At 49.2% G+C, this 27,334-nt stretch overlaps 3 protein-coding genes and 1 long non-coding RNA gene across 13 annotated transcripts; 3 read left to right on the top strand and 1 right to left on the bottom strand.

Annotated features, from left to right (window-relative positions):
- The first annotated feature begins 58 nt into the window (after positions 1-58).
- Pet100 (PET100 cytochrome c oxidase chaperone) lies at positions 59-2,308 on the top strand. The gene is made up of 4 exons (XM_076923796.1): positions 59-212; positions 1,286-1,372; positions 1,540-1,572; positions 2,162-2,308. The coding sequence occupies exons 1-4, from the start codon at positions 186-188 to the stop codon at positions 2,243-2,245; spliced, it is 231 nt and encodes a 76-aa protein (XP_076779911.1). The 5' UTR covers positions 59-185; the 3' UTR covers positions 2,246-2,308.
- Pcp2 (Purkinje cell protein 2) lies at positions 2,307-4,752 on the bottom strand. Of its 6 annotated transcripts, none has more exons than XM_076923790.1 (4): positions 4,572-4,752; positions 3,880-3,999; positions 3,568-3,692; positions 2,307-2,494 (listed from the first exon to the last, which is right to left on the bottom strand). In XM_076923790.1, exons 1-4 carry the CDS (start codon positions 4,750-4,752, stop codon positions 2,375-2,377), a joined length of 546 nt encoding a protein of 181 aa, XP_076779905.1. In that variant the 3' UTR covers positions 2,307-2,374. The 6 variants fall into 6 exon arrangements, with proteins under 6 accessions (XP_076779905.1, XP_076779906.1, XP_076779907.1 ...); XM_076923791.1 differs by having other exon boundaries at positions 3,880-4,003; positions 4,572-4,714; XM_076923792.1 differs by having other exon boundaries at positions 3,889-4,003; positions 4,572-4,714.
- Positions 3,997-8,481, top strand: LOC143438168 (uncharacterized). Of its 2 annotated transcripts, none has more exons than XR_013107176.1 (3): positions 3,997-4,118; positions 4,523-4,996; positions 5,097-8,481. It is a non-coding gene; the product is annotated as an uncharacterized LOC143438168 (long non-coding RNA). The 2 variants fall into 2 exon arrangements; XR_013107175.1 differs by having other exon boundaries at positions 4,523-5,020.
- Positions 8,482-12,121: 3,640 nt separating this feature from the next.
- Stxbp2 (syntaxin binding protein 2) lies at positions 12,122-23,031 on the top strand. 4 transcript variants are annotated; one of them, XM_076923781.1, is made up of 19 exons: positions 12,122-12,211; positions 13,246-13,295; positions 13,527-13,608; positions 14,336-14,412; positions 14,895-14,973; positions 15,067-15,170; positions 15,518-15,666; positions 16,320-16,404; positions 16,486-16,616; positions 16,701-16,808; positions 17,066-17,123; positions 17,240-17,305; positions 17,390-17,470; positions 18,005-18,143; positions 20,081-20,190; positions 21,410-21,505; positions 21,988-22,073; positions 22,151-22,308; positions 22,879-23,031. In XM_076923781.1, exons 1-19 carry the CDS (start codon positions 12,175-12,177, stop codon positions 22,962-22,964), a joined length of 1,782 nt encoding a protein of 593 aa, XP_076779896.1. In that variant the 5' UTR covers positions 12,122-12,174; the 3' UTR covers positions 22,965-23,031. The 4 variants fall into 4 exon arrangements, 3 of the variants coding, with proteins under 3 accessions (XP_076779896.1, XP_076779894.1, XP_076779895.1); XM_076923779.1 differs by having other exon boundaries at positions 13,246-13,356; positions 13,462-13,608; XR_013107174.1 differs by lacking the exon at positions 22,879-23,031 and having other exon boundaries at positions 21,005-21,505.
- The last annotated feature ends 4,303 nt before the right edge of the window (positions 23,032-27,334 follow it).

Genomic DNA, 27,334 nt, shown 5'->3' with positions numbered 1-27,334 from the left:
CTGCTGGGTTAAATTTTGTATAGTTAAGGCTGCGCCCAGAAGCAAAGGGGCGCCTGAAGATGACGTAACCGAAGCGGGTTATTGCCCATTCAGTTTCTATCGGCCCTTGAGAAGAGCCAATAAGATTTTGTATTACTGGAGAGTCGACTTTGGGCGGAAGTAGCTTCGTAAAACCGAAAAGCGAGATGGGGGTGAAGCTGGAGGTGTTTCGGGTCAGTAAGCTTTGGGGTTTGGACGTCTGGACACGGGATCTTTGAGAAATTGAAAATAGATCTAGGAGCAGGGCGGTGGTGGCACACGCCTTTAATCCTAGCACTTGGGAGGCAGAGGCAGGAGGATTTCTGAGTTCGGGGCCAGCCTGGTCTACAGAGTGAGTTCCAGGACAGCCAGGGCTACACAGAGAAACCCTGTCTCAAAAAAAAAAAAAAAAAAAAAAAAGAATAGATCTAGGAAGTGAGAGAAGCGCAGAGGGGGGCGGGGCGTTCCACAGAGAAAGTGCCTGAGACTTGCATTGGAACCCCAACAGAAGGAGCACTAGATATGGGGGCTTAGAATGGAGAATCTAAGTTTGGTCTGAGGAAGCGTCCCAGAGATGGGTGAACTGAAGAAGAGATGGTTCAAGGAAAGGAGGCTTCAGATCCAGAGTGGGACTTCCAGAAGGAGAGCCTAGGGCACATAATGGGTCTCAGATAGATTCCTAGACGTAGGAGAATATATTTGAAAAATGAGGTCCCTCTATATGAGATGCTACGGGTAGGTATCAGATTGGGAGGTAATAACGTCTCAAGGATATGTCTTTGTAGTAGGAACCCTTGGACTTGTAATCTCTCTCTTTCTCTCCCTCTCTTCGACACCCTTTGTGCATCTGTGCCTCTGTGTGTGGGTGTTGGTGGAGGGGAGTCTGAATAAAACCTGCTTGATCATGAAGACCAGGCTTTATTTTTTACTTTTTATTGGTTTTGGTTTTTTCGAGACAGGGTTTCTCTGTGTAGTCCTGGCTATCCTGGAACTCACTCTGTAGACCAGGCTGGCCTCGAACTCAGAAATCCGCCTGCCTCTGCCTCCCAAGTGCTGGGATTAAAGGTGTGCGCCACCCGGCGAAGAGGAGGCTTTAAAGTGCCAGGTTTCTGTTCTTCTGGTAGGATTTCTGGGGTTCCCGGGGAGCACCTGAGGCTGAGCTCTTGACCTATGTAGGAGGATAGATGTATCTTTTGGGCTTCCCTGCAATCTCCCTGTGCCCAAATGGTGACTTCTGGGCTCTGCCCATCCACCTCTGCTTTTACAGATGTCACTCTATCTCACTTTTCCCGTGGTTATGTTCTGGATCTCCAATCAGGCTGAGTGGTTTGAGGACTATGTTGTCCAGCGCAAGGTGAGTATCAAGAAAGTGTTTGCTGGATAATTCCTGGGGAAGGGAAGGTATGAGGCACTAACTTGCTATTGTGGTTCACTGCCTGCCTCCCATGAATCAACCCTGTTCTGGATGTGGGGCTCTGGATTCTCCTGTCTTGTGTTCTCACCTGTGACTTTGTTCCACAGAGGGAGCTGTGGCCACGAGAGAAAGAGGGTCAGGTCAGTAACCTGTTCTCCCCAAGAGGCCAGGTCACTTGACTCTGGTTGGGTTTGGAATGAAGATTTCACCTTCAGCCATAGATAGGAACGTGGAAGTGGGAAAATGAATAGGAGTTCTAGACTAGCTTGGGCTAGAGACCTTGTCTCCATAAAAGTTTCTTGCTGTTTGTGATGGTATATACCGATGGAAGGAGGAGTAGAAGGACTGTCAGATTGAAGCTAGCCCGGGCTGCATGGGGATAGAGAGAGGGAGACAGGAGAGGGAGCAGTAATTTAAACATTTCAGCACTTAGGAGATGGATGCAAGAGGGTTGAGAATTCTGGCTATTCTCTGCCACATAGTGAGCTAAGGCTAACTTGTAGTATATGAGACCCCATCTTAGAAAGAGGGGAGGACACAAATGGTTTCATATATTACCTTTTCACCGAGGGATGAAGCTGAGCTCACTTGTACAGTGGTTGTGATTGGCATGGGGTTCTCAGTGTGGATATTGAACTCTGAAGCCAAAGGGAGGGTAATGTGAGTAAGTCCAGGCCCTGAGGCATGTACCCCTTCTTCCTTTCCATCACACCCCTTTCCCCATTCCAGCGCCAGGAGCTAGAAGAATTTAAGCAGAAGCTCCGGAAGCAGAGGGAAGAAAGACTTCTTCAAGCTGCCCAGCAGAGTTCCTGAGACCTTCAATTCCTCAAATTCCAGCTCCCCCCCCCCCAAGAAAATAACACATACTCAACTCTTTGTTGTTAGTGCCAAGTGTTTTATTGTTTTCAGGGGCCGGTGGGAGGCCCAGGGTTGCTAGAACTCTCAAGGAGCTTGTGTCTGGGGCTGGGGGCTGCTGTTCCTGCGGAAGCTGAGTGCAGCAGGATCCTGAGGGCTGAGCAGGGGTTGAGGGCTGAGGGTCCCAGGTCGTTTCTGCATCCCATCCTGTGGATGAAGAAGGGTCAGACAGAGGGCGGGGCCCAAGGAAAATGCAAGTCAGAGGTGCCTCCAAACAACGTTTCTTTTCGTCTGCCAATCATGGTGGTGGTATTTGGTCAGAAACTGGTCTGTTAGTGTACACCTGTCATCTCAGTACTCAAGAAAACCGGCAGGAGGATTGCCTCGAGTTCAAAGCCACCCTGATCTACCTACTCAAACAAACAAACAAACAGTTGGGTTGAGAAGATAGCTCAGTCATTGAAATCCTTGTTATGCTCATTTGAAGACCTGAGTTTAATCCTGAAAAGCCAGGTGTGTTTTTATGCCCTTCTAATCTTAGTGCTTAAGAGGTAGAGTCAGTGGCTCCTTAGGGCTTCCTAGCTAGAGAGCCTGATCTACCTGAGTTCCAGGGCAGTGAAAGAACCCGTCTCAAATAACAAGGTGATGACTACTGAGGAACAGGAAGTTGACTTCTGGCCTCCACCTGCATGTGCACACATGTGCACATGGACCTCTAAACATGTATGCTCGTGTACAGAGGCACAGGGCTGGGGCTGCAGCTCAGTTGCTAGAGACTGCATCGAAGTCCTGGATTCCATTCCTAACCACATAAATCACTCATGGTGGCTCACACCTGTAATCCTAGAGCCCAGGATATACATGAGGAAAACTAGACGTTTAAGGCCATCGTTGGCCAGCCAGAGCTACATGAAACTGTGTCCCAAAAGCAATAAAGCAAAACACCCCCAAACAGAACCCATGCTTTTCGCTGATATTTAGGAGCGTGCATTCGTATGCCTTCCTCCCAGGAGAACTGCCTGTTTTCTCCCTGTGGCCTCTCCCAAATATACAGATGTTGGAGCAGGAACTGTAATTTCTAGCCGTATCTCTGACACTAGCAGGCGTCCTGCATGAGCTTAAGCCCACGGCACTTTCCATCTCTATCTGTACTTTCCTTTTCCCAAGCTCAAGACACGTTTAGAGACAGAGTCCTGTCCTATCTTGGCTAGAGAAGGGGCGTAGATTTAGAGAGCTATACAGGTATGTGTGTCTCCACAGGTTATCTGGACAGCACCTACCTTGGGACCGAGAGGTTGGAAGCCAGGTAGGGAATTAACTGTTACACGCTGGTCATCCATGCGGCGGCCCTGGGTGTTGGCCAGCATATCCATGAGATTGTCCATCTCTGGAGCAGGGCCACCCTCTGCTTGGAGCAGAGACAGGTGAGCATGAATACAGACCGCAAATGAGCTCCCCACCCTGAATCCTAAGATCCACAAGATCCCAGAACCCCTACATTTCTGCCACATTTGCTTCTCAGGCAACACACACACGCGCGCACACACACACACACACACACATACACACACATGCAGCGCAGCCCAACATGCCCTGCTCACGGCTTTCTGGGGTTTGGCCTGGCCCAGCCTGCAAGGAACAGCGCTGCTCCTCCATCCGATCGCCTTGCACGTGGCTCAGCAGGTTGAAGAAGCCTTCTTGGTCCGGTGAACCTGCCTTAGGGAGAGACGTGATTGGTTTAGTTGGGTCTGTGCTTTCCCTGTCTTCCAGCCAGCTTCCACCTGAACCAGTGCCTGCCTCCCCATCTCTGCTCTCACCATAGTCCTCACAGGTCTGCAGAATTTCTCTAAATGAAACCTGAGTCTCCTTCCCTGACCTGCCCCTGACTCCCCCAACCCCCCACCTCCCAGCCTGGGGCCCCTGCCTGCAGCACAATTTCACATGGTACTGCCTCTAGGGACAGTATTCCACCACTGCCCTAGATTGAGACCTGACTTGGGTTGGTTTGGGGGTTGGAACACTTACCAGAGAAATGGGGCTCAGAAGTGCCCCTAAATCCTAGCACCTACTATCTCTTGGGGCACAGTACTAAGAATCCGTTCATTTGCCCTGAGGAGGGGCTCTTATACCCTCCTACCTATACCCCCTATGTGTTGTGGTAACTGGGTCAGGGGGCCCCAGAGACTTGCTTGCTAATTAGATGCCCTATAAATGAATTAATCTTGTCAATTACAGGTGCTGAGACCTCAAGAAGCTGCTGGTGTAGACAGTCAGAGCCTCTTACCTTGACTAGAAGGTCCGAGGCTCCCTCTTCCTTCTCTTCTTCCTGATCCATTCTGTGTCTCTCTTATACTTTTCTCCTGGTCTCTGACAGGGACCCCACACCTGAGAGGGCCTTTTAAAAGGTCAGGATGTGGGGGAAGGGGGAGCAGATATCTTCCCCCATCCCCAAATCCCCAGCTCATATCCCATCTGCTCCCACCAATGCTTAAGCCCCAGGAAGATGATCTCTAGGTAATTGTTGATCCAGACTGATGCTGAGTTGGGTGTGGGTGTAGGGGGCAGGGCAGTCCGGGTTTGGCCCTCACTAGGCCCAGCCAGGACCTTCAGGCCTGTCAAGTGGGACGAAGCCAGTGCGATGTTGAAGATCAGCTAACATGACGGTGGTACCTGCAGGATGTCCCCATCCGAGCCAGCTCATTCCTGTCTGTGAGTCCATCCACTGCAAGACAGGTGACATTTGCAAGGGGGTAGCCAAGGAGGAAGTTGGGGTCCAGGCCTCCTCCCCTAATCCCTGCACTCTCCACAGACATACCAGCCAACCTGGCTCCTGCCACTGACCACCTGTGAGGTCTTGCAGTGCCCCTAGGACCTCCCAGAAGGAAACTCCTGGATGTTCCTCTTTACCTGCCCCTCAAATGCCAAGTTGAGTTGTCTTCAGTCTTTCATTTCTACATGGAGCAGGAGCGGAAGTCCCTGAGCATTTCACTGAATATCTGTGGCTTTCCGGCCATGCTCTGAGAGCCTGTTCCTGTCTCCAAGATGCCTTTCAGCAAACCAGTTAAGCTTCTTTTCCTGAGCTAGAGAGAGCGTTCATGGGCTAAGAGCACTAGCTGCTTTCCCAGAGTACCAGGTTTGAGTCTCAGCACCCACATAGCAGCTCACAGCCATCTGTGACTTCAGTTCCAGGGGATCTAATGCCCTTTTCTGGCTTCTCTGGGGCACCAGGAACACTCATGGTGCACAGACATACATACAGGTAAAGCAGCCATACACATAAAACAAATCTTTTAAATGTTTAAATAAGGGCTGGAGAGATGGCTCAGTGGTTAAGAGCACTGACTGCTCTTCCAGATGTCCTGAGGTCAATTCCCAGCAACCACATGGTAGCTCACAACCATCTGTAATGGGATCTGATGCCCTCTTCTCGTGTGTCTGAAGATGGTGACAGTGGACTCAAGGGGACTCATACATAAAAAAAATAAATCTTAAAAAAAATGTTTAAATAAAGTTAAAAAGTTACTTTTCTTTCACTTGGGACAGGTGAGGTAGGGTTTGCGTAGGTAGTGTATGTGCGCACACGCTGTGCATGCTCCTGTGAAGACCTGAAGTTAACATCAGGTGTCTTTCTGTATCGCTCTCTACCTTGATTTTTGAGACATGGTCTGGAAAATTAAACCTCAAGCTCCTGGATCGCTAGTCTGGCTGGGTATCGAACATTCTGGCTTTAGAATTACTTTTATATTTATTTTGTGACTAGGAGTATTTTGCTTGCAAGTATGTGATGTGCTCATGAGATCAGAAGAGGGCATTTGGATCCCTTGAAATCGGGAGTTATGGGTAGTTGTGAGCCACCACATAGGAGCTGGCAATTGAACCTGGGTTTTGTGGAAGAGAAGCTCATCATTACTCTTAACCACTGAGCCTCCACCCCTACTACCTTCCTCCCTTCCTCTCTTCCTCCCTCCTCCTTCCCCCACTCCCTTCTCCCTCCCTTCCTTTCTTGAAATGTAGCGCTGGCTGTCCTGGACCTCCTGGTGTCGTTCTCAGGAACACTTTACACTTCTTTGAGACACACATTTGTAATCCCAGCACTCAGAAAGCTGGGTCAGGAAGATCTCAAGTTCAAGGCCAACTCGGACTACATAGGAAGCTCCAGGTCAACCAGACAACCAGAGTTCCATAAAGACACCCAGTCTCAAACAATCGTGAGACCAAAACAGGAAATATATACCTTGCAGGTTAAGGATTCTGTTTGCAGTTAAGACAGTTAGGAATAAGTTCCTGTTTCTTAGATCTGATGTAAACTTTAAGTTTTTAAGACATACACTAAACCTGTGACCCCATTCACATATTTTAAAAATATTTTTTAAAGAATTATTTACTTATTTTATGTATGTGAGTACACTGTAGCTGTCTTCAGACACACAAGAAGAGGGCATCAGATCCCATTACAGATGGTTGTGAGCCACCATGTGGTTGCTGGGAATTGAACTCAGGACCTCTGGAAGAGCAGTCGGTTCTCTTAACCTCTGAGCCACCTCTCCAGCCCCTCCCTTCACATTTGTACCACTCCTTCTTCAATGATGGTTCATGAGCTTTGAAGGAGTTCCTAGTCCTTAAAAAGTGTGTGTGCGCGCGCCCACACGTGTGTGTGTGTGTGTGTGTGTGTGTGTGTGTGTGTGTGTGAGAGAGAGAGAGAGAGAGAGAGAGAGAGAGAGAGAGAGAGAGAGACTGAGGATCCAACCCAGGATCACACAAATATTTGGTAAGTACTTTACCACTGAGCTACAACTTCAGCTGTTTGTTACAGTTTTATGACCTCAGGAGCCACACACACAGGGAACAATTGTATCCATGTGCTGACACACAAACAGATCAAACACACTTACACACACACATACGGTAGATGATTGGAATTAAACTCAGAATTTTGAGGTCTGCTTCCATTGTTTTTCAAGAGAGGAGCTGACAGCCTGTGACATAGAGGGCACAGTCTCTATATCAATCACGGACATGAGGTTTCAGATCTAACAGGTGATACTTGTGGATGTGGGTTTGCTCACCTGAACTAGTTTCCTGATGATGCTTAAGTCTTCCAGGTGGGGTTAGGAGTGGAGTTCAGTTGGCAGAGTGCTTGTCTACCACGCACAAAGCTCTGGGTTCCACCCCAGCACCACGTAAACCAGTCACAGTGCCTGAACATGTAATCACAGCAGCTTCTGGGGGCAAGGAGGATCAGGAACTCAAGTTCATCCTTGAGTACATAGCTTCTTAATAGCCAGGTTAGGCTACATGATACCATGTCTAAAAAAAAAAATCCTAAATGAAATAAAGAAGGGCAAGAAAGGAGCTACAGGTAAATGTGACGGTGGCTGACAGAAGCAGGAGTGGGACGTGCCTAACATGAGCTGGAAGTGTCTGGCAGGAGCTGCAAGTGGGTAGCAGGAGCGGGAAGTGGGTGACAGAAGCAGAAAATGTCAGTGGCCAGACTTCTTAGGTCAGTCAAACTAGAGGGAAAGCAATGACATGCCGTTCTGAGGTACAGTTGAGTGTTGGGGGCCGACTTTTAGCAGAAAGCGGCTATCAGCTTTGCAGCCATCTTGAGCCATATACCCTGACATGAGACTTGGATTACAATAGCCTACAACAGCTGAGCACACTCTGATAATCTTGGTTTAGATGCCTTGGGTGTGTGAGATTAAAGGTGCGTGAGATTAAAGGTGTGTGAGATTAAAGGTGTGTAACTTAAGAGTGACTTAGAAGTGTAGAGATCAGAGTTAGAGACAAGACCTAAGGGCATGATTAAAGGTGTGATCAAAAGGCATGGCTTAGAAGTGAGACATATAAAAGGCAGAGACAGAACAGAACAGAGAATCAGACACAGCAGAGAGAAGACAGAGAAGCAGGTACTTGGAAGAAGTAACTTGGAACTTGGAGGCACTAGGGACTAGGAACTAGGGACTAGGAATTTAGGACTTGAGACACTTAGAGGAAGAGAGACTGAAGAATAAATGGGATTGAAACACACTCTGTCTGGTCTCCATTCCTCACGACCGCCCTCTCTCTCTTGCTGAACCCCGACCCTCGGACCGGAGCAGCAGCTTGGGCCGGGATACAGTGGCTGCCAAACGCTGGGCAACCAGGGCCTCAACATTTTGCTCGGGCCGCAACATTTTTTGGCCCCCAACGTGGGGGCTAGTGCGGTTCTCAACAGTTGAGGAGGAGAATTTAATTGTATATATGAGGGAGAGTACATCCAGAGGCATCTAGAAGACTCCAGAGCAGGGAGAGAAAGTAGTAAACTAGACATGACCAGTGACTGAACTGGGCCATGAGAAGAGAGGGAGGAAGAACAAGAGGAAGAGAAGAGGCGGGCAAGCTGACCAAGAGTGCCAAGATTGATCCAAGAGATGGAGAGAAGAACCAAGAGAGTGTGCGATTAAAATGGCTGGGTTACATAGGAATCAAAAGCTGGGAGGAGGGAAGTGAAACCCCTAAGCTGGAGGGGTTTAGTGTAGGGGGCAGGAGTGACACAAGCAGAAAGAGGCCATAGGTATCTCAGTAAGCATGGAGTGTGCTTGGGCATGCTGATAGGCACCCGGATTAACTGGTTTGATACCTAACACTGAGTTTTATTTGGGATCTGACAACACTAACCTATCCCTCTTTGATGGGTTTCTCTGGTCAAGACAAGACTTATACTGAGAAAAAACTTTTTTGTCTCTCTATTGAGGTATCACTCCAGTTTTCTTTTAATTTGAATTGGGGGTCTCACTGAATCACCAGGTGGACCTTGAATTTTTTTTTTTTTTTTTTTTTTTTTGGTTTTCTTTGAGACAGGGTTTCTCTGTGTAGTCCTGGCTATCCTGGAACTCACTCTGTAGACCAGGCTGGCCTCGAACTCAGAAATCCGCCTGCCTCTGCCTCCCAAGTGCTGGGATTAAAGGCATGAGCCACCACTGCCCGGCTGGACCTTGAATTTGTAATCCTCCTGCTATAGCCTTCTGAGTAACTGGAAATACAACCCTGCACCCTCAGGACCAACCCATACAGTTACAGGTGAACAAGCCAGCCACCCTAAGTAGGACTTGGGACCTCTTGTGGTTTGAATAGATATGGCCCCCACAGACTCATGTGTTGGAAAGCTTGGTCCACAAAGTGACACTATTAGGAGGTGTGGGCTTGTCAGAGGAAGCATGTCACTGTAGGGGCAGGGCTTTGAGGTCTCCTATGCTCAAGCTATGCCCAGTGTGGCACACAGTCTCCTGCTGGCTATGGAGCAAGATGTAGAACTCTCAGCCGGGGGGTGGTGGTGGCGCACGCCTTTAATCCCAGCACTTGGGAGGCAGAAGCAGGCGGATTTCTGAGTTCGAGGCCAGCCTGGTCTACAGAGTGAGTTCCAGGACAGCCAGGGCTACACAGAGAAACCCTGTCTCGAAGACAAACAAACGAACGAACTCTCAGCCCCTTGTTACCATGCTTCCCGCCATGATGATAATGAACTGAACCTCTGAAACTGTAAGCCAGCCCCAATTAAATATTTTCCGTTATAAGAGTTGCCATGGCCAGGGGCTGGAGAGATGGCTCAGTGGTTAGAGCCACTCTACTGACTGCTCTTCCAGAGGATCTGGGTTCAATTCCCAGCACCCACATGTCAACTCACTACTGTCTGTAATTCTAGCTCCAGGAATTCTGGCACCTTCAGAAAGACACATATGTAGGCAAAATGTCAGTGCACAAATATAAATAAATAAAGTTTTTTTTTTTTTTTTTTGAAAAGAAAAAGAATTGCCATGGTCATGGTATCTCTTCACTACAATAAAACCCTAACCAAGACAGGGACCTTCCTTTCTTTCTTTCCCTTCCTCCTTTCTCCTTTAACAGCTTTGTTGAAAAGTCATTCACAGGGCCAGTGAGACAGCTAGTCCAGAAAAGACACTTTCTGTCAAAGCTGATAACCTCAATTCAACCCAAGAACCTACATGCTAAAGAGAAGACAGACTCCTGAAAGCTGACCTCCACATATGTGCCATGACCCTGATAAAAGTATACAAAGTAACGACTTCTGGCTTACTAAAGTGTTATACACCTGCTGCCATAACCTATTTGGTTGTTATGTTAAGCCTGAGAATTGTGAGGAAGAAAACCAAGTCCATAATTGTCTGACTAAAGGAAGCTGTACTTTGGGGTGCACCCAGGACTGGTCAACCAGCTGCCTCTCCACAAGTCGGGATTTTTAGAGAGCAGCCCTGCTGGCCTCTTGTCCCTTTTATAGGAGAGATAACATGTTTACAGGGGCAAGAGAGTCACTCCTGTAAATGATACATTGTTAGAAAAAAACAATGAAAGGAGAGAAATAAGATGAGAGCTGGAGAGATGGCTCAGTGGTTAAGAGCATTGACTGCTCTTCCAGAGGTCCCAAGTTCAATTCCCAGAAACCACATGCATAAAATAAATAAACCAATCTAAAAAGAAAAAACAAATGTGAAGGGAGGAGGTTAGACAAGAGTTCCATGAAATGCTGTCTTCTGGACATTACATGGATGTTATAATTATGAACAACTCCCTGCACTCTTGGTGTTACCTGTGCAAGATCAGGCCAACATATCAGTCAAATTTCAGGTAGGCAGCGTCAACTGAACTCAGTGGGCTACAAAACAAAATAAAACAAGAGAAGACATAAAATGTGTGTGGGGCTACGTATTTGGAGGTATCTGGGGGAGTGGGAGAAGGAAGTTGGGAGTGGATGATATGATTGTCACAAACTCAGAAACCCTCATTCTTTTCTGAAATATTGGAAATTATTATTTACAATAGGAGATTATATGTATAATTATTAAATGTGTAGATTATATGTGTAAATTATTATTTGCAAAGGGGAGAGAGAGGCAGGAAGAGGGTGAAAGAAAGAGAGAGAGAGAGAGAGAGAGAGAGAGAGAGAGAGAGAGAGATTCTTCAGTGATGTAGTCATTGGTAAGTTGTTTATACTCCTGTAAGCAACCACAGTTAAAACCTATTGGGACACACACACAAACACACACACACACACACAAAACCAGACATATAAGTAGAAGAGGCACTATTTGGGAAAGGAGAAAGGGATCATCCAGAACGGGCATAAGAGGGAAATGAGGGTGAATATGATCAACATACATTATATGCATGTATGAAAATTGTCATAGTGAAACCCGTTATCGTGTACAATAACATATGCTAGTGAAAAGGAGTGAGACGTATTCCTTCATGAACAGGCACAGGTACATGGTCATAGTCCTCGAATCTATGTTCCTGCTTCCCCACGGGGCTCTTCCAGAATGTTAAGACTGAGAGCGCAAACTGCATAGAGAAGGCGCCTAGTACACAGTGGAGTCTCCCGAGTACTCTCTACCAAATATTGCCCAAGCTTGTACTACTAGTCTTTGGATCCCAGAAGGCAGTTGTAAAGCTCCAGATTTACAAAGTCCCGCTGTCCTTTGAGTGGGCACACTATATCACAGACGGAAGAATTTCTGGGCAGCGTGGTACTTATACTCCGGTGAGATGAATATTTTTACCGCTCTGCCATCGCGCTAAGCAAACTGATCCCAATGTGTGTGAGCAAGGGAACACTTAAAGACTCCCATGAAGGATTCCTCGAGGGCGCACACAAACTGGCCATTGTCCGTTTGAGTCCCTGTCACTGTGCCTTCCCCTGAAGTGGAACTAAGTGGTGCTGCTGGGACCCAACTTCCTAGAGGTAGGGCGAGAACAGACGACCGGGAGGCGGGACCAGGTGCGCAGGGGGCGTGACCCGAGCCCACGGGGTGGGGCCCACGTGGATGACGCGCAGGGCCACGCCCCCACCTTGGGACCGACCCGGAAGCGGCGCTACTCCTTGGGGGAAGATGGCGCCCTTGGGGCTGAAGGCGGTGGTAGGGGAAAGTGAGTGTCACCCCGCGGCGGGGCTCTAGTGTTCTCTCGGCTGTCCCTTGGGGGGCTGGGGACCTCGGGAGAGGTGAGGTGCATGGATTCTGGGATCCCGGCATCCTGACGGTGGGGAGAGCACCTGACTCCTGAGGGGACGGGCGGGGTCTTGGGCCCAGCTGGACTGCCTGCCCCTCAATTGCAGCTGGCAGAACAAAGTTGGGATGGGGAGGACTCAAACAAGCGATTAGAGGGAGGCACAGTTTCGCGTCTAGACCTTTGGGCCTGCCTCCGCTACAGGCTGACGAGTGTCTAAACCCTGAAAGTTCGGGGGCTGGACTCAGGGGTCCTACAGTGCCCTGGTCAACGACCCCGAGTAATGTATGAACACTCAGGTGGTGTGTACATGCCCCATGGGGGTGATGAAGGGGACACTTTCTGTTTTGCATCATGCCTAGGAGCTTCTTGGAAGGCTTAACTTCTCCTCCTTGCAAGCTCAAGTTCTTGGTGGGGAGAAGAGGGCTTGAGGATGCCCCTCCCCCACCTCCAGTAGTTCCGGCCTCAGCTACTTCTTCCTCCCTGATAACAGTGGACTCGACATTCTGGTACACTGGCCAGGCTCTGGGCAAAGCCACCGTTTTCCCTCCCTTTCCCCTACTCCTCCCTCTGGACAGAACAGGTTTTTGTGGAAAAGCCCAGTACCTTGGTGTTAAAAGAAACGCCCCCCCCCCCACACACACACACAAGGGTTCGAGGGAAGCAGGCTTAGAGGTTGATAGGATCCCTCAGATCTGGGAACCAAGCATTCTAGTCTAAGGGACACCAGGAGGCCCTCCCTCCCATTCACTCAATTCTCTAAGATGTACCTGTCCTCTGTGCATTGTACCATGTAGACACGAGGGTGCTTGGCTAAGTTATCTGACCTCAGAGCACCTCAGTTTGACTATCTGTAAGTTGGGGGTAATGCCAGGAGCTTCCACTCAGGGTCTAGGTTGGGGTCCAGCCTAGAGGACAAGTGTCCCAAGCCCTCTCCCCTTCTCTCTTCCCTGTAGAAATTCTAAGCGGAGTCATCCGGAGCGTTAAGAAGGATGGCGAGTGGAAGGTAGGGGCTGAGGCAGGATGTCTGGATACCCAGGGGCAGCCTTTTACCCAGATCTATGCAGGTACCCCAGAATGTGAGAGTCGTCTCAAGAATTCCTTGAATAAGCGCTTGCTCCACAGGGGCGGGTTTGGGTAGATAGATGCCCCACTGCCTCTGATTCTCCTAGGTCCAGCTACAGATTTTTTTGCATGGCTCACCTCTTCTTGTGTCTGTATCCATCCATCTGGTCAGGTACTCATCATGGACCACCCAAGCATGCGAATCTTGTCATCCTGTTGTAAAATGTCAGATATCTTGGCGGAGGGCATCACCAGTGAGTGGATGAATCTGAGGTGGACCCCTTGAATGTGGGACGTCTGGATGTAGCCCTTGAGTGTGGGATCCCTTCATACTGGTTCAGTACATAGTTCTCCCTACATAGTCTGGAGTGTGTGGCCAAATGCATGCTCTCAGCAAGGAAGTTCGTAGGGTTCCTTCCATATAGGATTTCCTGATTGCAGTCCCTAAAGAGTCAGCCTCGTTGACTGTAACCAACTCAACCTCCTGAGCTGAGAATATAGCCCCTTTGGCAGAGAGATCGCCTAACATGAACAACCCCCTAGTTCAATCTCTAGCACCATATAAAATGGTTGTGGTGGCAAATGTCTCTAATCTCAGTACTCAGGAGGTGGAGGAGGCAGGGGTATCACAGGTTTAAAATTAGTCAGCTCATGAGTTCAAAGCCTGCCCCGGCTACATGAGACCCTGTCTCAAACAAATAAAACAATGACTGTGCAGCCCCTATGTGTCTCTGTAGGAAGCTTGGGTGGACTCTGGGTTCTCAAGAGTGTATAGACACCAAAAGTATGGGCGTGGTACTCGAAATGTGCAGAACCTTGACTGTAGCTTTTTAAGTGGGGGAACCTTAGGTATATTTAAGAACCCAAAGGAAGTGGTATACGCTTTTAAAACAGCACTACCATGGGTCCAGTTCCCCACACCTGAGACTCCCCTGTCTCCTCCACACCACCTATGTGTGTCTCCTCCTCTGTCGCTTTTAGTTGTGGAAGACATCAACAAACGGAGAGAACCCATTCCCAGCCTGGAGGCAATTTATTTGCTAAGTCCCACGGAGAAGGTAGTGAGCCTCTGTGTGCGTGGGTTTGCGTGTGCTTGGATGGTGTATTGTCAGTTGTATCTGAATGTGCGTGATACGTGTATGTGCACACACAAGGCGTACATGCGCACATGTCACCATACGCATGCATGTGTGTGCCAATGCCAGTGTATGTGTGTATATATCAGAATTGTGCATACGCATGTCAGGGTGCATGTGTGCATGCGTGCACGTGTCAATGTGTGCACATCAAAAGATAGGTATTCATACACCTATATGTGTATGTACGTGTTAGAATTTGTGGGTGTATATGTGTGCAGATAACAGAATTTAGGCATGTGAATGTACAGAATGTGTGCATGTGTCAATGTATGTGTATGTGAATCCCCCCTCAACGGTTGCCAATTGTACATAGTAGGGAAATGAACATCAGTTGGGGGTCCTTTGCAGAAGGTAGATATGGGGTGCAGAGTCTGACTCCAACAGTGATCTCTACTCCCCAGTCGGTTCAGGCCCTGATTGCAGACTTCCAGGGGACACCAACCTTCACCTACAAAGCAGCCCATATCTTCTTCACTGACAGTGAGTGAGGTTAACCAGCATGTTGGTTGCTGGGCTGAGGTGGGGAGTTTGGTGACAGAACATAGGTCTGATGGTCTCTCCCTGCCAACCCAGCATGCCCTGAGCCCTTGTTCAGTGAACTGGGCCGCTCTCGCCTGGCAAAGGTGGTGAAGACACTGAAAGAGATCCACCTTGCCTTCCTCCCCTATGAGGCTCAGGTACAGCTCTGGCTTGTGGTGGGGAAGGGGTGGGCTGTCCTTGACTGAGTGTCCAAACTACTTCCAGAACAGACAGAACACCAACAGGGAGTGAACAATTAACAGGCTCTTTCCTGGAGCACTAGCCCTGTGCACAGGCAGCATGGAATACAGGGCAGAATTGTCTCATTCCTGAAAGTAGAAAGGGGCAAGGAGCTATCTCGGCTCCCTTTCACCATCAGCTGGGGCCTACCCTAGCCTGCTTCAAAGCTGGCTATTGAAGACCCCTGGGAAATGCAGGGACAGCAGCGGAAAGTTGGGTTGGGTGTCCTCTCTAGTGGTGATTGTGACACTTCTGTCCTTCCCAGGTGTTCTCTCTGGATGCCCCGCACAGCACCTACAACCTTTACTGCCCGTTTCGAGCAGGCGTGCGGGGACGGCAGCTTGATGCGTTGGCCCAGCAGATAGCCACACTGTGTGCCACTCTTCAGGAATACCCGTCCATTCGCTACCGCAAGTGAGGACCTATCCCCACCCCTTCCCCGGTGCTACCCTTTTACCTTCACTCTCATCCTGTGTCCATTTTTTCCTATGTGTATGCATGTATTCATGTGTGGAGGTGTGGAGGTCAAAGGTCAACCTCAGGTGTCTTCCTCAGTCACCATCCACCTTTAGTTTTTTAAAGATTTAAAAAAAAAAGTTTGTGTGTGTGCATGTGAGGGTTCTCATGTAGTCCAGAAGAGGGGTCAGACCTTCTGGAGCTAGAGTGACAGGTGGTTGTGAGCCTCTGGACGTGGGTGCTGGGAGGTGTGCTCAGGTCCTCTGGAAGAGCAGTTCGAGCCTTTAGCCACTTAGCTGTCTTAAGAGAAGGTTCTTCCCTGGCCCAGGTTTCCACCCAGGCCCAAGGATCCCTTGTCTCCACCTCGCCATACTGGAAACTCAAGCACACTTTGAAGTGCTCTGGGGGATTGAACCTGGCCCACCATGCTTGTCTGGCAGCTATTTTACTGACTTAGCCATCTACCCAGCTCCTGTGTCCAGTCTTTAACTTGACCCTTACCAAGGTCCCTCATTGCCACCCTCACCCCTACCCTTGATGTCCCCAGTCTGTGCCCAGTCCTCACAGCCCCCACATCCTGATGTCCCTGTGTTTGACTGCATCACCTCCAGGGGTCCAGAAGACACAGCCCAGCTGGCCCATGCTGTCCTGGCCAAGCTGAATGCCTTCAAAGCAGACACTCCTAGTCTGGGCGAGGTGAGGGGGATGCTGGGGAGGTGCCAGGGAGGCTTTGTAGGGTCACAGTCGGTGTCTTCATTCTTCTCTCTCCTGGCCCAGGGCCCAGAGAAAACACGCTCGCAGCTGCTCATAATGGACCGGGCAGCGGACCCCGTGTCCCCACTATTACATGAACTCACATTCCAAGCCATGGCCTATGATCTTCTCAACATCGAACAGGACACATACAGGTAGACGGAACCAGGGTGATGCCTGCCACGCCGTCCTTTGCCAACCTAAGCCCTTCTGTCCTCTGATCTGTCCTGTTCTTCCAGGTATGAGACCACAGGGCTGAGTGAGTCCCGGGAGAAGGCCGTGCTCCTGGATGAAGATGATGACCTGTGGGTGGACCTTCGGCACATGCACATAGCAGATGTTTCCAAGTGAGAGCTTGCCACGGGTACTGGCGTGGGAGGGCCCCAGGCACCCAGGCCTCATTCCTTAGGATTGCCCCTCTGTAAGTTAGTCTTCAGGGACAACCTGGACTTGCTTCTTTCCAAACATCACCCCAGTGCATCCCCATGGCATGGGACTGGTACATGCATCTAGGTGTCGCCGAGCAGCTGGTAGCAAGAGGCCTCCCTCCCCAAATGTCTCAGCATCTTTTCTCTTCCCCTCCCCTGCCCTTGCTCATGGCTAGGAAGGTCACCGAGCTCCTGAAGACATTCTGTGAGAGTAAGCGGCTGACCACGGACAAGGTAGAGGTCCATGGTGGGGCAGGACTTCAGCCTGGAGTGGAGTGGAACTTCCCCTGGTGTAGGGAGGGGCCTGGCCTCACCCTTACCTTCTCTACCCTCTCCCACCCTTACTTTAGGCCAACATCAAAGACCTGTCCCACATCCTGAAAAAGATGCCACAGTATCAGAAGGAGTTGAACAAGGTAAACTTGGACAGTCAAACCTCCCCAGGCTCAGTCCGACTGCCCGACTTGATTGTCTGTCTTAACCCAGTTCCCACCCTGCAGTACTCTACGCACCTGCATTTAGCAGATGACTGCATGAGGCATTTCAAGGGCTCAGTGGAGAAGCTGTGCAGTGTGGAGCAGGTAGGCCTGGGGCTTTTGGGAAAGGCAGGACTTTTGGAGGCTTGAGAAGGCAGCAGTTAGGGAGGGAAGGGGCCTCAGAGGGTGCCCTCCAGGAGGCAGGACCAAGGGAGGGGTGGGACTTTCCAGGAGGTAGAGCTTAGAGAGGAACAAAGCTTGAAAGAGGTGGCCAGGGCCCTCCATGGGACAAAATTTGGGCAGCAGGGACAGGAACTCACAGGGGGCCTCTGGTAGGGAGAATTTGAGGGAAAGGCAGGGCCTCAGAGGGTGGGAGAAATGGGGTTCGGGAAGAGGTGTCTTTTAAGGATGGGCTTTGGTGGAGGTCTTAGAGAGTAGGGCAGAGTTGTGCTTAGAGACAGGACTGGGGTGAGAGCTGGAGATTATGGGGAAGGCTCAGCCTGTGCTCAGATGAACTTCAGGAGGCCAGTTTCTAGGGGAGATAGGGGGTGCGATTATCTTACCAAAGTCCCTGATTTGCCCCTGCTCTGTTGTGTTCCCACGGCAGCCAGCTGCACAGCTAACTCTCATGTCATGCAGGACCTGGCCATGGGCTCTGATGCAGAGGGTGAGAAGATCAAGGACGCCATGAAGCTGATTGTCCCCGTGCTGCTGGACGCCTCGGTGCCACCCTATGACAAGATCCGAGTTCTGTTGCTCTACATCCTTCTGCGGAATGGTGGGTAATGGGGTGGCCAGGGATGGTTTCAGATCCTAGAACCATTACAGCTACCAGGCTTCATCACCTAGCATGCTGTCTTAGTGTCTTTTCCTGTCGCTGTGATAAAACACCCTAACAAAAAGCAACTCAAGGGAGAAGGGGGTTGTCTGACTCACAATTTCAGGTTACAGTCATCATTGAGGTCAGGCTTGAAACAGCTGGTCATATTCACAGTCGAGCAGAGAGCAATGAATGCATGTATGTTTGTGCTTGGATCTGCTTCTCCACTCCTACAGAGTTCAGGATCCCCTCCCCAGGGAATGGTACCTGTTATTTAGACTTAGTTATTTAGCCAGATGTTGGTGGTTCACACCTTTAATCCCAGTACTCGGGAGGCAGAGACAGGATAATTTTTTTGTTTGAGGCCAGCCTGATCTATAAAATTAGTTCCTGGACTACACAGAGAAACCCTGCCTTGAAAAACCAAACAAATTACTATATATGTATGAGTGCTTTGCTTACATGTATGTTTGAGCACTCACCCACATGCACATGCACACACATACATGCATAAGCACACACACACACACACACACACACACACACACAAAGAGGTTGGCCATGAAAAGACTCCACATGTGGCTTCTGTAGAGTTGGTGTTCCCTCAACTGATTGTGTGTGGGGGAGTGTGTGTGCTGTGTGTACATGTGAGACCAAAGCAGGACGTTGGGTGTCTTCTATAGTCTCTGTCTTAGTCCTTTGAGATAGGGTCTTTCCCCGAATGTTATGTTAGGCTGGAGTCCAGTAGGTCTGTGATCATCCTGTCCCCATCCCTGAAGCACTGGGCTACAAGTGTACAAGACTGCTGGACACTGGGGATTTAAACTCAGGTCCCTTTGCATGCTTGTGGGAAGACCAGAGTATGATACTGGGTGTGTCCTGTCGAATGCCAGTATCATTCTCTGCCTTAGTCTCTTGAGACAAGGTGTGAGGAGATGAGCAAGTCCTGAGTGGATGTGTATTGTTGACATGACCACAGCTATGACGAGGACCCAATGTCTCAGATTCATGGGGTGGCAAGGCCTTCCTTGAGTCAGGATCGGAATGTCAAAGCCTTCCTCTGATCCAAGTACAATGTGAGTTTTAGACAGTTGACTAGTGTGGGCAAAACCTGGCCACTTCATCAGAGTGCACAGCCCACCGGACTCTACCTTTTCTGTATACATGTCTGTCATTTCTGTGTGTGTGTATGTGTGTCTGTCTGTCTGTCTATATGTCTATCATTTCTTTTTTTTTTTTTTTTTTTTTTTTTTTTTTTTTTTGTTTTTCAAGACAGGGTTTCTCTGTATAGCCTTGGTTGTCCTGGAACTCACTCTGTAGACCAGGCTGGCCTCGAACTCAGAAATCCGCCTGCCTCTGCCTCCCAAGTGCTGGGAATAAAGGCGTGCGCCACCACTGCCCGGCCTATCATTTCTTTAGTGTCTGTTTCTTCATTCCATCACCGACCCTAGTCAGGTCATGCACCAAACCTCTTAAGTCTTGGCAACAGGGTCTGTCCTTGAACCTGACCTAGGCTTGAGTCTAGAAATTCCCAGTAATCTTCCTGTTTCTTTCTCCCACAGCATAGAGTTACAGGCACATGTAGCCATGTCCAGCTTTTATGTCAGTGCTATGGTTTTGAACTCAGGTTCTTATGCTTCTGCAGCGAGCACTCTGACCCTCTCAACCATCTCTCCAGCTCCCTTCAACTAATTCTTGAAGATACCCCATTTTACCTTTTCAAATCTACCCATTCCTGTACCTATAGATAGCTATAGGGACAGTTATATGTAATCCCCTTTTCTTTAAACACCAGAAGTTTCTGGGTCCTGGAGACATCCTAGTTGTGAGGGTATCTCTATAGACCTCACGTAGGTCTGTACTGGTCACTTATTCTTACCTCTGCTGTGCCCCAGGTGTGAGTGAGGAAAACCTGGCCAAGCTGATCCAGCACGCCAATGTGCAGTCCTACAGCAGCCTCATCCGGAACTTGGAGCAGCTGGGGGGCATTGTTACGAACTCCGGGGTACGTAGGGAGCTGATGAGCCTGGAGCTTGGCCCTTTCAGGATTAGGGAGGATGCATACTCTGCTTAGATATGTGAGCATCGCACGCCATTTTAGGGACCAAGAACTCCAAGACCTTCCCTAATTCTCTAACATGATGGGTAGTGGGGTTAAACTGGGGCCCCTGGATGGTGCTACAGGGTGTGGGTGGCCTGAGCCTTCAGGGGTAGGTGGGAGAATGAGTCACCATTAATGGGAAACATTAATTAAATTAATGTTTAAATTAAATTAATTAAACTGGGGGGTTCTGAAGTGATCAGTAAACTTCTCACTCCACCCAGTATGCATGGTGGTTTCCTATGCTCCACTCTGTAGTCTGCCTCTCCCTAACCTATGTGTCTGGATTGGCCAGATCCTTCTGTAACACAGGCCTGTGACCTTGTATCTTGCCCCTCTTTCTGTCTCCCCACCCCCTTCTGTCTCTGTCTCTCTCTCTATTTCTCTCTCTCTCTCTCTCTCTCTCACACACACACACACACACACACACATTATTATTTTGAGATACATTTCACTTTGTAGCTCAGGCTAGCCTTGAACTCACTCTGCAGCTAAGGCTGATCTTAAATTCACTGTATAACTCAGACTGGCCTCAAATTCATGGCCATCCCATTGTATTAGCCTCCTGAGCACCTGGGATTACAAGTGTGAGCTATTATGCCTGTCTTGTCCCTTGCATCTTGCTGTGTCTGTAGCCTTTACCTGACTTACATCTTTCTTCTTTTTCGTTGTTCTGTTTCTCTCTTCCCATTTCTGTTTCTTCTGTCTCCCTTTTCAGCCCTACCCCGTCTCCCTGCCTTTGTGTCCATCTCTGTATCTGTGTGTCTGTATATGCCTCTCTGTTTGTCTTTTCTTGGCTCTGTCTCTTATCTCCCATGTCTGTCTTTACCTGTCTCTCTGTCTTCCCATCTTTCTTTGTCTCTCTCTGTCTCTCTCTCTCTCCATTTCTGCCTCTGCCTATCTCTGCCTCTCGAGTTCTCTTTGCCTCTGTCTCTCTGCTTTTCCTGTGTTTCTGTGTCTCTATCTCTCTGTCTGTTTTTTCTCTCTTTTTGCTACTGCTTTCCTCTGTCTCTTCCTGCTCTATTTCTCCATCTTTCTGTGTACCCCCATAGCCCCTCTCCATCTGTGATGGGCCTCCTTCCCTTCCCAATCCCGTTCTGTCCCCACCTGGCCCCCTCTGTAGGGCTCAGGGACCCCTAGCCGGCTGGAGCGGAGAGAGCGCATGGAGCCCACCTACCAGCTGTCTCGCTGGTCCCCAGTCATCAAGGACGTGATGGAGGTACACAAGTTGGGGCCCCTGTTCCTCTCTGCTGATCCCATTAGCCACTAAGCCGCCCCCCCCCCCCAGGCGCTCAGTGATAAGCCTTGGGGCTTAGTGGAAAATCCCTCATTATCAGCATACCTCCGGCACCCTATCTGCTCTACAGGGTGGGGCACGCAAAACTGCACCCCAGGAATTGGGGCAGCAGAGGAATTCCTTGCTTGAGACTGTAGCTTTCTCTATCCCCTGTGTTCTCCTCTAATCTCTCCTATCCTCCAGAAGCCTCTCTTATGCTGGCCCCTGGCCACCCCCTCACCCCAAAGCCTCATAATCAAATAGTAATCTATCAGAGGCTCTGTCCTGGTACCTCCTGCTTGGGGACCCAGTGACCTTGCACTTTGGATTCCTGGATTCCTGGGTCCCCAAGAGACAAGGATGTGTAGGTAATTGCTGGGCTCCACTGGCTGGGGTTCTTTAACTTTTCCTGTCTGGCCACCCAGGATGTGGTGGAGGACCGGCTAGACCGAAAGCTGTGGCCCTTCGTGTCTGACCCTACCCCTGTGCCTAGTTCCCAGGCAGCTGTCAGGTGAGGGCCCTGGAGAGGCCTGGGTTGGGGGTTGGGAGCTGCCAGCCTGGACTGACCTCTACCCATCACCCCAACAGTGCTCGCTTTGGCCACTGGCATAAAAACAAAGCTGGTGTAGAGGCCCGGGCTGGGCCCAGGCTTATCGTGTATATTGTGGGTGGTGTCACCATGTCTGAAATGAGGGCTGCCTATGAGGTGACCAGGGCCACTGAAGGCAAGTGGGAGGTGCTTATAGGTGAGTAGCCAGAACTGGGGTCCTTGGGAGTATGACTGTGGGGATTCTTGGGTTCTAGGACTGGGCTTGAGGTCCCTTAGAGTCTGCAGCTAGATTTAATGTCCCCAGATGCCTAAGATGTGGGGATTTGAGCTTCTTTGTAGCCTGGGGCTAGATTCTGAGCCTAGGGCTGGACTCTGGACTCCTTGGGGTCCTGTGCTGGACTTTGCAGTCTATTGAGATCTAGGGCTGGACTCTGAGGTCCCTTTGGGACTGGGCTGAACTCTGGTGTGTGAGGGGTTGGGTCTGAACTCAAGGAATCCCTAAAGGCCTAGGATTAGACTATGAAAGTTTTGGGCTTGGGGGCAGGAGTCTAGTCTTTGAAGGGCTGGGGCTTGAGTTTCCAGTGGAGTAATCACCTGGGGCTGGACACCCATGTTCCTAAGCTTCCAAACCTCTAAATCATTGAGAAGACAGGGCCCTGGTTTGCAGAAGGGCAGGAATTAGTTCTCACCAGCCAGGACACAAGTCAGGAGCAGCAGACTCCCAGGAGGGACCTCTGCCTCCTTTCTAACCTTCACTCCTGCCCAGGCTCTTCTCACATCCTTACTCCAACCCGCTTCCTCGATGACCTCAAGACCCTGGATCAGAAGCTGGAGGACATGGCCCTGCCCTGACTCAGCCCCATACCTCTGTCCTCTCCTCCTATTTCAGAAAAATAAACTCTTCCCTTCTGTCTTCCCATCAGGGCTCACCTCATTTTCTTCCCAGAGGGAACTGTATTGAGCCAGACCCATGCCGCAGGCCTCCTCATATGTTACTGTGCTGCCTGAACCTTCCCCTGGCCCACAGAAAAGTCTTTAGCTTTCATGAATGTTGAGAACCTGGGCTGTAGGTTCAATATTGGCTTGAAGTTTAGGAGGCCCTGACTCTCTTGCTGGGTCCTCCATTCAAACCCAGGCCCAATTTTAACAGACAAATTGCAGAGGAGACAGTAGAGAGGTGTAGTCAGGGGATGGCAAGGCTGCAACCCCATTGTTACTAGAATTCTTTAGGCTGTTGTTTGGTTAGAATTATGGAAAAAAAATTAACCTTTATCTTTGTGTGTTACACTTGTGTATACATCAATGCATCATATGTATCACTGCCTTTAGAGGTCAGACAAGGGTATATGATACCCTGGAACCACTTATAGATGGCTGTGAGAAGCCATGTAGGTGCTTGGGTCCGCCGCAAGAACGGCCAGTCTTTTAACCACTGAGGCATCTCCAGCACCAGAAATAGAAGCAGATAGAGTGGGCCTGAATCCTCACTCTTTCCCCTGGAACCTCCCAGGGGCTACTGCAAGTGGAACTTGAAGCCCCAATTCTAGGAATCAGAGCCAGCATTTAAAACACAGCAAACTCAAACACCAGCTCCCCAGTGCCCCTCACCCCCACCCCAGCCTTAAGATATGCCTGTAGACTCTAATTGCAGGATTTACCAGAGTTTTTAATATAGTTTTGTATAGTTGTTCAGTAGGGCAAACATAGAAGCTATTCCTAGGGTCTGGATGGCCCAGAGGTTAAGAATGTTTGCTGTTCTTACAGAGGGCTGGGATTTGGTGTGACTCAAAACTGCCTGTAATTCCTGCTCCAGGGGATTCAGTGCTCTCTCCCGGCTTCAGTGGGAACCCAGATACATGTATCCCCCCCCCCCCCCCCGCCTCCCCACCTATAAACGAACAAACAGATAAATAAATAAAACACTTCACTCAGCATGGCTTAACAGAAATGTAATTACTCCACAGTTCTGGAAGCTTGGTCTTTGCCGGAGGTGTTGATTGGTTAGTTTGTAGATATGTTTTATTCAAGAAAGGGTATCCTGTAGTCCCAGGCCGGTCTTATTAAATAGCTAAGGATGGCTTTGAACTACTGATTTCTCCTGCCCACCTCTTCTGAGTGCTGAGGATGAACACAGTTCTTCATGCTAAGCTAGGACTCTGCCAGCCGAACCACATCCCCAGCCCTCTGTGTCCTCACAGAGTTGCCAGTGTCCCAATTTCCTCTTCTTATGTCACCACATACTGGATGAGAGCCCACCCTGTGGCCTCATTTTTTTTTAACTTAATTATCTTTAAAAAGACCTTGTTTCTAAATATATTCATCTTGAGATACAAAGGGTTAGGACACAAGCATCTAACTCTTGGGAACAGATACAATTTAGCCCATAGCATTTGGGCAACCGGAGGTATGTTTCAGTGTGTGGATAAGACAGAGAAGGGTCCTTCTCTCTGGGGACACAGCCGGGCAGGTGTCACAGGCAAAGAGGCTATGGGGACTGGAGGCCTCCCAAAGTGTTTCATCTAGAGTTAGGGTAGAAGGGAACGGGAGGCTCAAGGCTGCAAAGCCAAAAGCATGGAAGGATGCCACATGGTGCCACATGGTGAGCCAGACTGTAAAGTGTTGCCCATTGCCAAGAGCGCCGGGGCTATAGAGAGCTTGCCTAGCAGAACTGGGTTTATCCCTGGCTTTAGAATAAGATTTTAATAAGGTCTGAGAATTATGCAGGACCTGGCAAGGCTGGATGAAGATTTTGTAACTGATGGGCAGTCGAACACCATGGAAGGATCCAGGGGCAGGGAGGCCAAGAAGCATGACCCAAGTGTTAGAGTGGCCTGGGCTGGAAGCCAAATGCAGTACCCCCTGCCGGGTCCTGCCTGCATATGTGAACTATGCACAGTTGCGGACACAGCAAGGAGGATCCTCTTGATTTCTCAGAAAAGTTGAGAACGTGAGCCTTGGGATTCTAATCAGATTGTCCTGAACACCCCAGCTCAGGATAGAAAGATTATGAAATTTGTGGAATGAATTAGTGTGAAGAAGGAAATGGTCAGTCACAGGACACACACTCCCATCCCCGACCAGCTGTCCTGGATTCAGTGCTGAAGGGACTGATGTTACAGAGGGTGACCTTCCTGCTCTGTAGCTCAGGCTGGCCTGGAACTCCCTAACCTTTTGGCTCAGGTTCTGAAGTGCTGGAGTTGTCTGGCATGGGAGGTAATTCTAAGGTTTAAATGTAAGCTCTAAGATCCTTGGCAGCAAACCGCTGTTTCTCTCTGGGATCCATTCGCGCCGTTTAGCAAGTTGAGCACCAGGGGGTGCTGCGCTCAGTTTTCGGGTTTCTTTGTTCATTCCAGATTGTAACCAGAGCTTGGGTGACCTGATTATCAGAGAAGCCCGGGAAATGGGCTAAGGATTATTTGGTGGTTCTCAGCAGAAACAAAACTGTTGCTTAAACCACTCTCACCTTTCCTTAAAAAAAAAACAAAAAAAAAAAAAAAAAAGTCACACTGTGTAGTCCTGGCTGGCTGGCACCATGTGGACCAGGCTAACTCCCAGTGCCGAGATTAAAGGTGTGCCTCGCTGACTGAATCTAATGATAACCACATGAAGTAATGTGTCTGTGTCTGTCTTGGGGTTACTACTGCTGTGATGGGATATGACCAAACGCAATTTGGGGAGGAAAGGGTTTATTTCACTCAGCTCCATATAACAGTTCATCATCAAAAAAGTAAGGGCAGGAACCCAAGCAGGGCAGGAACCTGGAGGTAGAAGCTGATGAGGCCACAGAACACGCTGCTTACTGCTTGCTCAGCCTGCTTTCTTTCTTTTTCTTTTCTTTTTTTTTTCTTTTTTTTTTTTTTTTTTTTTGGTTTTTTTGAGACAGGGTTTCTCTGTGTAGCTCTGGCTGTCCTGGCACTCTGTAGACCAGGCTGGCCTCGAACTCAGAAATCCACCTGCCTCTGCCTCCCAACTGCTGGGATTAAAGGTGTGCACCACCACCGCCCGGCTACAGCCTGCTTTCTTATAGAACCCAGGACCACTACCCCAAGAGTGGTATCACCCACAATGGGCTGGGCCATCCCATATTACTGATTAAAAAAATGTCCTACAGGCTTGCCTACAGCCAAATAGAGGCCTTTTCTTAACTGAGCCTCCCTTCTCTGATGACTCTAGCTTGTATCAAGCAGACATAAAACTAGCCAGCACTAGTGTCTGTACTACCAAACACAAATATTGATTGTGTAAGTATTTATTGCTTTCCGTGGCTACTGTCATCAGCTGAGATTTTGGCAATTCTCCCACATTACAAAGAATCTTTAAGACCCTCTTTATGAGAATAAAATGCCCATTCTTGCTTTCTGTGTTATGTAGGTATACCATTCAGGGGGACTTCTAACCAGTGACACTTTGTTCCTGCCCCAGGGCCTTTGCACCTGTTACCTCTACCTGTTACTTCCTCTTAGCTCAAGTTTCACCACGATATCATTGCTTGTTACATGTTCTTTGTGGGTTTTTTTTCCTGACCTGTGGCTTCCTTGGCACCACCCATAATGGATCTTCCAGCATCTATGGATCCCCATCCTTGCCTCCTTCCAGTCTTCCCTAAAACAGAAGCTTAGAACCACAGTATCCATTTTAATTTGGTTTAGTGGTTAGTAGCCAGAAAACTGATATGCTTGCTGGATCTTTCCTCTTGCCTCACAACAAGGAATCTGTGTTGCTATCTGCAAGGATGCCCCTTGCCCTCACTCTCTGGGTAAGATGTTAGGCAGGGCTATAGCCATGACTTAGCAGTAGAGTGCTGCCCTAGTCAGGGGCTGGGGATGTGGCTCAGAGGTAGAGCCTCTGCCTAGGATCCAATAGTGAGAGTGGGAGTGTGCCTCAGTAGTGTAACACTGGCCTAGCACATTTAAGGCCCTAGATTCAGTCCTTACTAGTACACACGAGAGAGAGAGAGAGAGAGAGAGAGAGAGAGAGAGAGAGAGAGAGAGAGAGAGAGAGAGACTATCAAAATCTTTATCCAGAACATTTTTGTCTCATGTGAAATTGCTCAAATCTGAAAACACAAGTTGACCAACAGCTCCTGGCTGCCAAGAACATTGTGAAAATGTGTCTGGGGTAAGGATGGCCTGCTAGGAGAAATGGTGTACTTTCTGGGGCAAGGATGACTTGCTCAGTGTTAGCAAACTTGGTGGGAGAAGGAAATCTTAGCCAGTGGGCTT

This window comes from Arvicanthis niloticus, chromosome 24 (genome assembly GCF_011762505.2).
Source record: "Arvicanthis niloticus isolate mArvNil1 chromosome 24, mArvNil1.pat.X, whole genome shotgun sequence".
Lineage (NCBI taxonomy): Eukaryota > Metazoa > Chordata > Mammalia > Rodentia > Muridae > Arvicanthis > Arvicanthis niloticus.
The sequence above is the reverse complement of the archived record's forward strand: the minus strand, read 5'-3'. Positions and strand labels throughout refer to the sequence as shown.